This window comes from Nematostella vectensis, chromosome 8 (assembly GCF_932526225.1).
Source record: "Nematostella vectensis chromosome 8, jaNemVect1.1, whole genome shotgun sequence".
NCBI lineage: Eukaryota > Metazoa > Cnidaria > Anthozoa > Actiniaria > Edwardsiidae > Nematostella > Nematostella vectensis.
Window position 1 is genome coordinate 14659592 of NC_064041.1, and position 12744 is coordinate 14672335.

The 12744-nt window shown below is 39.7% G+C and overlaps 1 protein-coding gene across 1 annotated transcript; it reads right to left on the reverse strand.

Moving 5' to 3' along the window:
* Positions 1-712: 712 nt before the first annotated feature.
* Positions 713-7392, reverse strand: LOC116617175. The gene is made up of 9 exons (XM_032379638.2): positions 7279-7392; positions 6071-6393; positions 5809-5929; positions 5052-5219; positions 4810-4856; positions 4220-4266; positions 2743-2843; positions 1733-1792; positions 713-1367 (listed from the first exon to the last, which is right to left on the reverse strand). Exons 2-9 carry the CDS (start codon positions 6389-6391, stop codon positions 1273-1275), a joined length of 960 nt encoding a protein of 319 aa, XP_032235529.2. The 5' UTR covers positions 6392-6393; positions 7279-7392; the 3' UTR covers positions 713-1272.
* Between the last annotated feature and the right edge of the window lie 5352 nt (positions 7393-12744).

Consider the following 12744-nt stretch of genomic DNA (forward strand, 5'->3'; position numbering starts at 1 on the left):
CAACACAACGAACCCGCACGTTCCTAAGTCAAAATTAGGAAACTAATTGGCTGACTCACTTGTCCGTTCTTGCTCATTTATTATTGTTTTAATCTGCCTGATGACATATAAAGTAACTAAATATAAAGTAAACTAACTAAATTGAGTTGCAAAGGACCTACTAGGTATTATTTATTATGATATGTCACCACACAAAAGTCGGACCGCCATCTTGGATTTCTCCGACCATCTCGCATTTTCCGAAGATGGTGTTCGTAAGATTCCAACTGATAAGTTGGGTAAGACCGCTGGGAGTCCGCGGACTCGGCCTCATTCTACGTCCGTGGGGAAATGCATCCCTCAAAATATAGCGGCGAACAGTATTTACGCGCATTGGCACGGTTCCAGTCTTCTCTCTATAGATTGGACAAGGGACCCCGCGTGGTCGGGAGAGACCAAAGAGAGACGCTGTGACGTGCAGTTCTCAACACTGGAGATCGATATTATAAACAAATACAAAATACTTGACTTCTTTGAAAATCCAGGGATATTTCTCTTTAACGTTTAGAGGGAAATACCCCTGGGTTTCCGAGGATGAATACTTGAACGAAACGCAAAAACAAATTACGACTGTCACTTTTAAGTGCATTTGAAAATGCAAATGAAACTGGCTAATTCTAGAAGAGCTAAAATGAGCTAGTTATTGCTTAAAACAGAAACAATTAAATAAAGCTCACGTTTTATTGTACCCTCCTACGCAGAGCTTTTTGTGTCACTCGTTTCTTTTGCTCTAAAGGAAAGAAAAGGGAACGAGCGACACCGAAAGCGGAAAAAAAAGGGAACGAGCGACACCGAAAGCTCTGCGCAGGAGGATAGTTTTATTGATGCTTGGATAAAAATTCTGGAACACATTAAATATAATTTTAAATAAACATGCGCACACCCTGCGCAATCCCCTAGGCGCACTAAGGTAAGTACGTCATCTAAAGACAACATAAACCGGCACATGGTCTCCCTAACATTAACACTACATGAAGTACTGACCCACGCTGAGACACAGAGGCAAAAAAACAGCCGCCTGCTTTTGTGGGGCACCTCTTTGGAAAAAGGTCGATGCCTACATACTTTTATATTGCAACCATTTTAGATATTCTTGTCAAACGCAGTAAAAAAATTGGTTAAAAGAAAAGGTTTGCAGACTGCGCGTGAACTCACGCGTCCTGGACAATTGGGAGGTCTGTGGTGACGTCACAATTTAGAACCTAAAAGGTAGTCTGCATTTGCTTTCAGAGGCTATCGCACCCACAAAATCCCTTGGGTATTTTTGTGGATCCCATTACTGTCTTGCGGATCACCAGGACATGGGTGGCCATAGAGAACGCGATTGGCTGGGAAAGAAAAAATACGAGACATCTTACTATTTATAGCACGATATCCTTTGATCTGGCTTATGTGGCGCGTGGGTTCTTAGGCTACGAAGGGGCTATTAAAAAGAACTTTGTTAACGAGATATTTATTTCAGTAGCAAACTAAATCCTCTCGAATCATAGCGAAACTCGAGCCATCTGGAAATTACAAAATTCTAAGGAATTAAATAATGCAGGGAAAGCTATATTTGTCTCCTGAAAAGTTTTAGTTCGTCTTGTAAAGGAAAAGTTTTCCCTCTCCTTAACTTGTTAGTAGACTTTTGCAAATGTTAATTTCTTCATTATGAAATGTCCCGTCTAACTTGATCGAAGAGGTTATAACGTACTGCTGTATTTGGATGAAATCCACGGTGCTCCGCATTCGTGATCATCATGACCATCAAACACTGCAAGACAAAAAGGCAATTCCGTCATCGACGGTCTGATCGGGTTTGCTGTGGTGGGTCCCAGACCCTTGGACCATCTCAGATTATATGAAATCTGGTACGACAGCGCACACGCGAGAAACCTCAAGTTCCGTTCCGTTAAGCTTGAAATAATAAGTATTCCACCCTGACTAATTGATAAATATGGTAATTGATTGTGGGAAGTATATAAATGTGGAGAATGACATGGGCAAACTAATGAATCATTTTAAAGTAATTGTTGCAGACGTAATACCCCCATAACTATAAAAGGTATGATCTTATCCCTAAGGCATCACTAAGATCACCACATTTTCACGGACAATTCTCAAATCAAACAAAGTTGATCTACATAGTTGCTCTACATATCGACAGTTTGGTTCTTTGACGTCATTAGCACGCATGCGTACAGCAATCAAAACCATCCCACATGGATCTCGTCTAACGTTGTTTAGGTATCACGAGATCAAGTACTCTGGTTTTGGCGCAGGGTCTATTCCTGCTGATCAAGAAGCTGGCTTCTATTTGCTTCCCTGGTGGAAACTGGAAGACATGTATCTTGGTTCTAAATTTATCTCGTGCACTGATGATGTAGAGGGAAATTTAAAAGACAAAAGATTATTTTGTCTTTTTCTAAATTTCACTGATTATTAATACATGAGGAAAATTTAGAAGCATCTATTGTTTTCGTGGGAATTTCGCTAGTAATCATCCCTTAGAAAACAAAGCAATCCGAGTTGATCATGGTATTACTATAAAAAGTTCACTTTAAATTGGGACTTTAAAAGTAAAAATACGTTGATCGATTCACTTAAAACAAATCTTTGGTTTTAATTTCCGATTTACTAAGATGTTCACAGTGGAAAGACATTGAACGGTAATTGATAACAAAGAGCGGATCTATTGCTAGAATGATCAAGATAGGTGAGTACCTCTATGGCAGCCGTTAGATATCTTGTATCCCAGAGACACGCCTTTGCAGTTGGACTCCCACACATAAGGGTACTCGTACGAGACGGTTATTCTTGGACAGCTATAAACAACATTTTTGGAATTAGTAGGATTCTTCGACAACTAGGAACAACATCAGTATAATTCTTAACCCTATTCAGACTAGGGCTCTTTAAGCCCCCCCTCCCCCCCCCCCTCCGGGAAAATTGCTATAACTTCTGAACCATAGCAGCTAAGAGGCTAAAACTTGGTGACTTTTCCTAAAATCTATCTGCGGACGTTTTGAATGCCATTGACATGTCGAGGAGACGCTCCATGTTACCATGGCGACCGTTTTATCGCACATAGGTTTCCTAAAAACTTAAAAGTAGTGAATTTTTCATATTTTGGTCCTGTTTCTCAGATTTAAATGCCTGTTTTGACTTTTGTTTACGTGACAAGTTTCACAACAGCGCTAGAATTTTTTTACCTCGGATATTTGGGGGGAGGGGTGGGTAAATTTTGCTTTGTATCTGTTGTTAAAAATGTCGCTAGATTTACTAGATGACACTTTAAAAGCTAATATTATGCATTTATCATTACTATAAGCAATGATAAATGCATGCAAATACTTTTTTCTGTAATAATTCCAGATTTTTTTTTTCTTTTGCAAAAAACCATAAGAATCCAAGAAGGCGGATCCAAGATGGCGGACCCAGGATGGTGGAAATTCTTACAAAAAAAATGATTATAAAACGTTTTTATGACCTTTTTGCATTGAAAAGCCGTTAAAAGGTTGATTTTGACATATCTGAATGATGCAAAATGATTTCAACCCGATATCTGATAATTTGGGCAATATTTAAAAGAATAGCTAGACATCGTATTTATGACATCATTGTCATAATTGATTCTACCACACCCAAAATGGGCCGTTATGATTATTTGCATGCTGGTGCTCATTGTCTGTTAGCTTGATGGTCATAGCCTAAGCGGTTCATGAAATACGGAGCATATCAATATTTGTGTGACTTTCATACCCACTCGGCCGACCTCTTGGAGGCCTGGGTCTTAGGGCTTTTCAAGATCAGTGAGAAAAAAATTTGACCGAGCGGTCAAGTTTTTTTTAACAAATTTTGGCCTCGAGTCTCAAATTTACAGGAATAAGCATTTTTCACCATGTTTTCTGGAGAACCGGGAGCGGGAAAACTTTAGCTCTTCTAAATATAAGCATCATCAATGCCCATATAAGGCAATACATACGAAGGACACTATATGTTGGGAATATGTTTGATATGGGGGACCCTTTCAGCCCCCCCACCCCGGTCACAGACAGCTCAAAATAGCCCAGTCTGAATAGGGTTAAACAAGTATGATTTAGTATGATTCTTGGATAACTAAGAACAAGATTAGTATTGAGCTGTTTCCAGGAATCGTCTAACGGGAAAGCGGTAGACTTGGTGTCTGTAAGAAACTCGCCTTGATCCTTTGCAGGACGAGTCAAAGTTCGACGATCCAGAGGGAATCTTCAAATAAAGAAAAATAAGGTTGTTCAGGGGGCCGTTATTCTTTGTTTGTTTGTTCGTTTGTTTGATTGTTTGTCTGTTTATGTTTTTGTTTATTTATTTGTTTGTTCGTTTGTTTGTTTGTCTGCTTGTTTTTCCTTCTTCGGTAGCCCCAAAAATTCTTTTATTTATTGGTGAGAGATATTTCATCTCTAATGGCGGTGAATGGAGCGTGCTAGCTACGCCCTGATTATATGTGGGGAGTACAAGAACCGGCTGTACGCGTGATTGTATTAGAGTGGATGGTGCATGTTGGGGAGGCAGTACCTATACTGACAATAAAGTCAGTCGCATCGAAACCGAATTTTGAAACTAAACTCCTTATCTACTCCTCCGTCGCGGAATTGCTACACAAGAATTGGATCCACCCAACCTCCTCTGCAAATAGATTATAATACCATTTTATAACTAGCTATAAATGTTGGAGCTGGTCCATTTCCATGAGTAGCCCCCTATTAGTATTCTTCACTCAATATTCGTGGATATCAATTATTACATACTTACACGGTAGAACACAGTGTAACGGTAGTCGAAATCGACTCGAAAAGTCCCTGTAGAGAAGCGCAAGTGCGGTTAATCGAGATATACAAATGAATTTTGATCATTATGGAATCTATAATAATTCGAGCTAATAAGGGCATTTTATCATGCATTATTGTTACAGTGTGTTTTAATACACTTAACTTAACTTAACTTCTAGATATTACTCAGGGTATAATATTTGCTCGAGGTATAACCTATCTAACCTTCTCTTTGGGCAAGCTGGTGGATGTCCGCATCAGATAATTTTCTCGCTGTGATGGTCGCATTAGTGAACGGAACACAGAGCTGTTCGTCCATGCAGTTGTACTCTAACCGCTGCAGATGGTTGTTGTCGGTTGAGCTAATTCCAACCGCAAGCGTCCACCCCCCACCTAAAACGTAAAAAAATATTGATGAAAGAAAGGAAGGATGGAAAATATTGATGAAAGGAAGGAAGAAAGGAAGGAAGGAAGGAAGGAAGGAAGGAAGGAAGGAAGGACGGACGGAAGGACGGAAGGAAGAAAGGAAGGAAGGAAGGAACGAAGGAACGAAGGGACGAAGGAAGGAAGGGACGAAGGAAGGAAGGAACGAACGAACGAACGAAGGAGGGAGGGAGGGAGGGAGGGAGGGAGGGAGGGAGGGAGGGAGGGAGGGAGGGAGGGAGGGAGGGAGGGAGGGAGGGAGGGAGGGAGGGAGGGAGGGAGGGAGGGAGGGAGGGAGGGAGGGAGGGAGGGAGGGAGGGAGGGAGGGAGGGAGGGAGGGAGGGAGGGAGGGAGGGAGGGAGGGAGGGAGGGAGGGAGGGAGGGAGGGAGGGAGGGAGGGAGGGAGGGAGGGAGGGAGGGAGGGAGGGAGGGAGGGAGGGAGGGAGGGAGGGAGGGAGGGAGGGAGGGAGGGAGGGAGGGAGGGAGGGAGGAGCGAACGAAGGAAGGAACGAAGGAACGAAGGAGGGAAGGAACGAAGGAAGGCTAGGACATCACATACCAAAGCGTTCCATATCACAGTAGGCCACGATTCTTCCACCAAATGGCAGTTTAAAGGGATAGTACCCACTCGGAACGGATGCACGAGCAGATTTGAGGTCTGCGCATGATTGGACGCGATTCTTCGGGGGAAAAAAGAAAAAATAATGAGAAATGTTCTAATGGTAAACATATTTTTGATAACAAAACATAGGTTAGAAGAGGAACAAACAACCAAACTCGTGCTTGTTGTAACAAATTTAAAACATTTTTTTTAACTGTACTTTATTGTATGGTTCCACGTTTTCCATGTATTGAACTCCCCGACTTCCCGGTCCGAAGTCCGCACGATGTGTGTGCCGGTCCGCATCTTTCAGCATACACATCCTGTCGTTTTTACGGAAGGCGATACTAAGGCAGAAGAACTCCGACTGACACCGTGACATGCAATCCACGACATCCCACGCCTCGCTCTCGCGAATTGTGTGACCTTTCACCTCATAACCATATATGGAATACGATGACTCACATTGCTGACCGCTGACATATCGAAGACATAGTAGCCATGGTAACAGAAAAAATGTAAAGTTTCCGATGGCTTTCATTCCTAGCAAGGGGTACAAATATTTATGAGAAATAAATAGTTATCCTAAAATTGCATTAACGCTTTTTTTATGAAATTTATTCAAAGAACGATAACGCCATTCTTCATTAATCATTTTTGGACTTTTCTATTCTTAATTAATCATTTATGGACAATTCCTGGTGCTTGTATTAGGCTTCCTAATTAAGTGTGCACTCTTAGACCCCATGTGCCATGACCCGCAGTGCGCCATGGGTATTAATTGATTACGTAAATAAGCGTTAAGGCGAAAAGAAAAAAACTTTTCAGTGGTAGATGTTCCATAGTTGGATACATGGATATCGAGTTGCTCCTAATAATATGCTTATGATGTCAATTAACTTATTAATGAAGAAATGATGTTTTTTGGGGGGTAAAAAAATTGCGTGCATTAACCACATGGGCCTCAGCAGGAACCTAGATAGCCTCACCGAGAATGCCATAAACAGATGCAAGGCTTGTATTCTCTAACCAGTAGTGCAAGCCATTTGTCATTTTGCAATTTCTTATAGTCAACATTGATTGAAATAGGTGTATACAGTTAAAAGGAGAACAGAAAGTGGGATGGATTGTTTTCTATTTAAGTATTCCCAATAACTTAACAAACTAGAATGGGGAAATTGGGGGAAGTCGTGCCATAAGTTTGGTAAGGAAAAGTTTTTGAAATAAATTAAAAAAAACGATACTTTAAGTGTGTTATTTAAAAAGCATACAGACAAATACTGATTTTAGTTATGAAAGATTTAGTACATCGAAAACTAATGTTGTAAAAGTTTCCTTTTTATAAAACGATCCTTTTCTAAGCATGATAATTATGCCAGCATTTAGCATTCTTAGAAAGTTATTTTTTTGTTCTTGGTCCTGTCTTACCTTTTGTGTTGAAACCACTGTTGATTTAATTGCGACAACCTAGCTAAATCTCGAGCCGAATTGATTTGACTAGTATTAACATAAACATATTTTAATAAAACTTCACGGGGACTTCCTCCCTAAGACCGTGCGCTCTGCTGATTGGTTCGCTATCTCGTGACAGTATTCGCGCCAAGCATTGCTTAATGAGTAAATGCTCGAAATAGGCGCAGCAAATTCACGTTTCGAAATCAATTGTACCCTGAAACCTGACGCAATTTACTTACTTGATTCAACAATTCATGGAACAAGAACTCTGACAACGATTCCTGGGCTTTAAAAAAGACGGTCCTTCCAATACGTTTTTCGTCTCTAGTAAAGAAAATCGATAGTGTTTCGACATTACTTATCAAAGTATTTAACTGCTAGCAGTTCTTTCTTTGTTGAACTTCCGTGAAGGCAAAGCGGGCGTATGTCAGATTGCAGCAGTCTTCTACTCGAGATAACAAATTAAACAATACAAAATGTTCACCCTGAATGAAATAAGAATCTGACCCAAAATATCATATCTTTTAATTTTTCTTTGGCTAAAATACGACAAACACCTAACACCCAACAGGTTTCTTGTTTTGTTTTTTAAAAAAATCTGGAAGAAACCCTGCAAGTGCAAAGTCTCTCTGGCAAAAAAAAAATATATGTTGAAAGAGAAAAACTCCCTTCTCCTTATAATGGTCCACCTATTAAAAACTCCCTTCTCCTTATAATGGCCCACCTATTAAAAACTCCCTTTTCCTTATAATGGTCCACCCCTATTAAAAATTCCCTTCTCCTTATAATGGTCCACCTATTAAAAACTCCCTTCTCCTTATAATGGCCCACCTATTAAAAACTCCCTTTTCCTTATAATGGTCCACCCCTATTAAAAACTCCCTTCTCCTTATAACGGTCCACCCCTATTAAAAACTCCCTTCTCCTTATAATGGTCCTCCCCTATTAAAAACTCCCTTCTCCTTATAATGGTCCACCCCTATTAAAAACTCCCTTTTCCTTATAATGGTCCACCCCTATTAAAAACTCCCTTCTCCTTATAATGGTACACCCCTATTAAAAACTCCCTTCTCCTTATAATGGTCCAACACTATTATAGTCAGGTCTCTTAGTGTTTCAATCTATACATAGCGGACAAAAGCACCAAACTTGGCAAAAAGATAGCCAAGAGGATGCTAATTAATATTGAGACCGGTGCCCACCGGTACCAATTGAGGATTTTGTGTAATAAAGGAATAAAAATTAGAAAAAAGCGTCCATCACGGGTTCCCTGTGGTGAAATTTAAAAGATCTTGTATTTCCTAAACTAAGGCGAAATATCTGATTGTTTTTTTTCGGTAGGGGAAATATGACAGTATTTGTTAATATTTCAAGATAAAACTGTCGTCTGCTGCATTAAAATGATTTATTTAAGAGAAAACGTTTTCAAAGCTAGACCCAATCGCCCTCACGGTTATCCAAGATGGCGGCTTATATTGGCACTGTATATGCTGTAAGTACCTCATAAAATCGCGTATTTTAGGTAAAAAAAGCTCTTTCTTTATGTATCAAGGACGTACAATGTCTATAACCTACTAAATATGAAATTTTGTCTTGATGTTAAATTTATTTCTTCTAAATCTGCGATTAATCGCAATTATCGGGTATTTTGACGTTGGCTAAATAAAAAGAGGTAGAGATGGATTTAATAAGGGGGCTTTGTGAGTGTCTGTCAACTAGACACCAAAGACCAATAAGATGCTTTAGATATGCCTCCTTAATCAAAGTTATTAGGTTGTGATTCTTTTCTTGAGAATATTAGAGGATTTTGATGTTCTCAAAAGAAACATCTGTAGAAACTCTTTGTCGCGCAAATAGCGCAAAATGGCACAGGAATTGTCACAAATTTGCGGTATTATGCTCGAGGCACTACAAAAAAAACAGCGCTCATTGCTCCCTACGTGTGCATCATAGTGATGAATCGCCGCACCAATAGAGGACTATTTTATTATCCTAAAGATGTCTTACGAAAAGGAAAGGTCTCCAGGAAGCGAGAGAGGGTGATTAAAAAAGTACAGAGCTTTTGTCATGCTTATAGAATATATTAACAGAATATATAAGTGGAGGCTGTTGAAAATGGTACGTTCCTTTTCCTGATGTCCGAGCTCCACAATTTACATGAGACACGCTTGGGAGATTTTAGGAATGAGAAATCCCTTAACCGTTTTCTACTAAAGGACAGAGTTTTCGAGGCTTTTCCTAAAGTGCGGATCAGTGATCGGCGGACCGTTATTGTAATAAAGAGGAGAAAGTTATTCTGAAACAAACTGAAAGATACTTTTCAGAATGATGCGCGTACGCTAGCATGTGCCCAGGGTCCGCGTGGATTTCTTTTCCAAACAGAGGATTTTTCCTTTCTTTGGGACGTTTTCTTCGAGGTGCCGAAGAAACGACGGTGCTATAAACAAGTGTTCAAAAACTCTAGTGTTGACGATACTAGCGTCAACCTTAAGAGAGGACACGTTTAGCCCAAAACCTGACGTAAGACAGAATTATTCTATTATTCTAACGATCAGAAGGTTTTGAGCGCCATATCTGATATCTGTAGACGCCAGCCACCGCTGCCGATCTATATTAGTTCGATATCCTTTTTTCACAAAATGAAAATATAAATCATGGAACGCTATTAGCTAGGGTTTTCGGCTTTATACGACCGAGTGGTTGGAAGTCAAGGGCGTCTGCCGACTCCCCCGCTTTGACCCATAACTAGCATGGGGTAGAGCGAGGCTCTCGCCTCGGAAACAATTGTGATACTTTGATTTTAAAATAACATAGGGCCGTAACGAAAAGATAAACAAATGATCCGAGTTGTCATGGTATAATTTATCAACGCACAATAGGCTATGAAAAATCTTCCTCATCGGTAGAATATTTTTTCCTGCTGACGGGTCTATTAATTAATAGTGGTCCACCACTATTAAAAACTTCCTTCTCCTTATAATGGTCCACCCCTAATAAAAACTCCCTTATCCCTATAATGGTCCACCCCTATTAAAAACTCCCTTTTCCATATAATGGTACACCTCTATTGAAAACTCCCTTCTCCTTATAATGGTCCACCATAATTAAAAACTCCCTTCTCCTTATAATGATCCACCCCTATTAAAAACTCCCTTCTCCTTATAATGGTCCACCCCTATTAAAAACTCCCTTTTCCTTATAATGGTACACCCTTATGAAAAACTCCCTTCTCCTTATAATGGTCCACCCCTATTAAAAAACTCCCTTTTCCTTATAATGGTACACCCCTATTAAAAACTCCCTTCTCCTTATAATGGTCCACCCCTCTTAAAAACTCCCATCTCCTTATAATGGTCCATCCCTATTAAAAACTCCCTTCTTCTTATAATGGTCCACCCCTATTAAAAACTCACTTCTCCTTATAATGGTCCACCTATTAAAAACTCCCTTCTCCTTATAATGGTCCACCCCTATTAAAAACTCCCTTCTCCTTATAATAGTCCACCCCTATTAAAAATTCCCTTCTCCTTATAATGGTCCACCCCTATTAAAAACTCCCTTCTCCTTATAATGGAACACCCCTATTAAAAACTCCCTTTTCCTAATAATTGTTCAACCCTGTTAAAAACTCCCTTTTCCTTATAATGGTCCACCCCTATTAAAAACTCCCTTCTCCTTATAATTGTCCACCCCTATTAAAAACTTCCTTCTCCTTATAATGGTCCACCCCTATTAAAAACTCCCTTCTCCTTATAATGGTCCACCCCTATTAAAAACTCCCTTTTCCTAATTATTGTCCACCCCTGTTAAAAACTCCCTTTTCCTTATCATGGTACACCCCTATTAAAAACTCCCCTCTCCTTATAATGGTCCACCCCTATTAAAAACTCCCTTTTCCTTATAATGGTACACCCCTATTAAAAACTCCCTTCTCCCTATAATGGTCCACCCCTCTTAAAAACTCCCATCTCCTTATAATGGTCCATCCCTATTAAAAACTCCCTTCTCCTTATAATGGTCCACCCCTATTAAAAACTCCCTTCTCCTTATAATGGTCCACCTATTAAAAACTCCCTATTCCTTATAATGGTCCACCCCTATTAAAAACTCCCTATTCCTTATAATTATCCACTCCTATTAAAAACTCCCTTCTCCTTATAATGGTCCACCCCTATTAAAAACTCCCTTCTCCTTATAATGGTCCACCCCTATTAAAAACTCCCTTCTCCTTATAATGATCCACCCCTATTAAAAACTCCCTTTTCCTAATAATTGTCCAACCCTGTTAAAAACTCCCTTTTCCTTATAATGGTCAACCCTATTAAAAACTCCCTTCTCCTTATAATGGTCCACCCCTATTAAAAACTCCCTTCTCCTTATAATGGTCCACCCCTATTAAAAACTCCCTTTTAGTTATAATGGTACACCCCTATTAAAAACTCCCTTCTCCTTATAATGGTCCACCCCTATTAAAAACTCCCTTTTCCTTATAATGTTACACCCCTATTAAAAACTCCCTTTTCCTTATAATGGTCCACCCCTATTAAAAACTTCCTTCTCCTTATAATGGTCCACCCCTATTAAAAACTCCCTTATCCCTATAATGGTCCACCCCTATTAAAAACTCCCTTTTCCATATAATGGTACACCTCTATTAAAAACTCCCTTCTCCTTATAATGGTCCACCCCTATTAAAAACTCCCTTCTCCTTATAATGATCCACCCCTATTAAAAACTCCCTTCTCCTTATAATGGTCCACCCCTATTAAAAACTCCCTTTTCCTTATAATGTTACACCCTTATTAAAAACTCCCTTCTCCTTATAATGGTCCACCCCTATTAAAAAACTCCCTTTTCCTTATAATGGTCCACCCCTATTAAAAACTCCCTTCTCCTTATAATTGTCCACACCTATTAAAAACTCCCTTTTCCTTATAATGGTCCACCCCCATTAAAAACTCCCTTCTCCTTATAATTGTCCACCCCTATTAAAAACTTCCTTCTCCTTATAATGGTCCACCCCTATTAAAAACTCCCTTCTCCCTATAATGGTCCACCCCTCTTAAAAACTCCCATCTCCTTATAATGGTCCATCCCTATTAAAAACTCCCTTCTCCTTATAATGGTCCAACCCTATTAAAAACTCCCTATTCCTTATAATGGTCCACCACTATTAAAAACTCCCTTCTCCTTATAATTATCCACTCCTATTAAAAACTCCCTTCTCCTTATAATGGTCCACCCCTATTAAAAACTCCCTTCTTTTTATAATGGTCCACCCCTATTAAAAACTCCCTTTTCCTAATAATTGTTCAACCCTGTTAAAAACTCCCTTTTCCTTATAATGGTCCACCCCTATTAAATACTCCCTTCTCCTTATAATTGTCCACCCCTATTAAAAACTCCCTTCTCCTTATAATGGTCCACCCCTATTAAAAA

Bases quoted from the DNA above. Each gene is read 5' to 3' on its own strand.
- LOC116617175 (XM_032379638.2), bottom strand. From the start codon at position 6,391: ATGAAAGCCATCGGAAACTTTACATTTTTTCTGTTACCATGGCTACTA. The intron at 4,857-5,051 runs GTTAGATAGGTT...GCTTCTCTACAG, and splicing joins CCAGCTTGCCCAAAGAGAAG to GGACTTTTCGAGTCGATTTC. The intron at 4,267-4,809 runs GTAAGTATGTAA...CTTTATTTGAAG, and splicing joins GTTACACTGTGTTCTACCGT to ATTCCCTCTGGATCGTCGAA.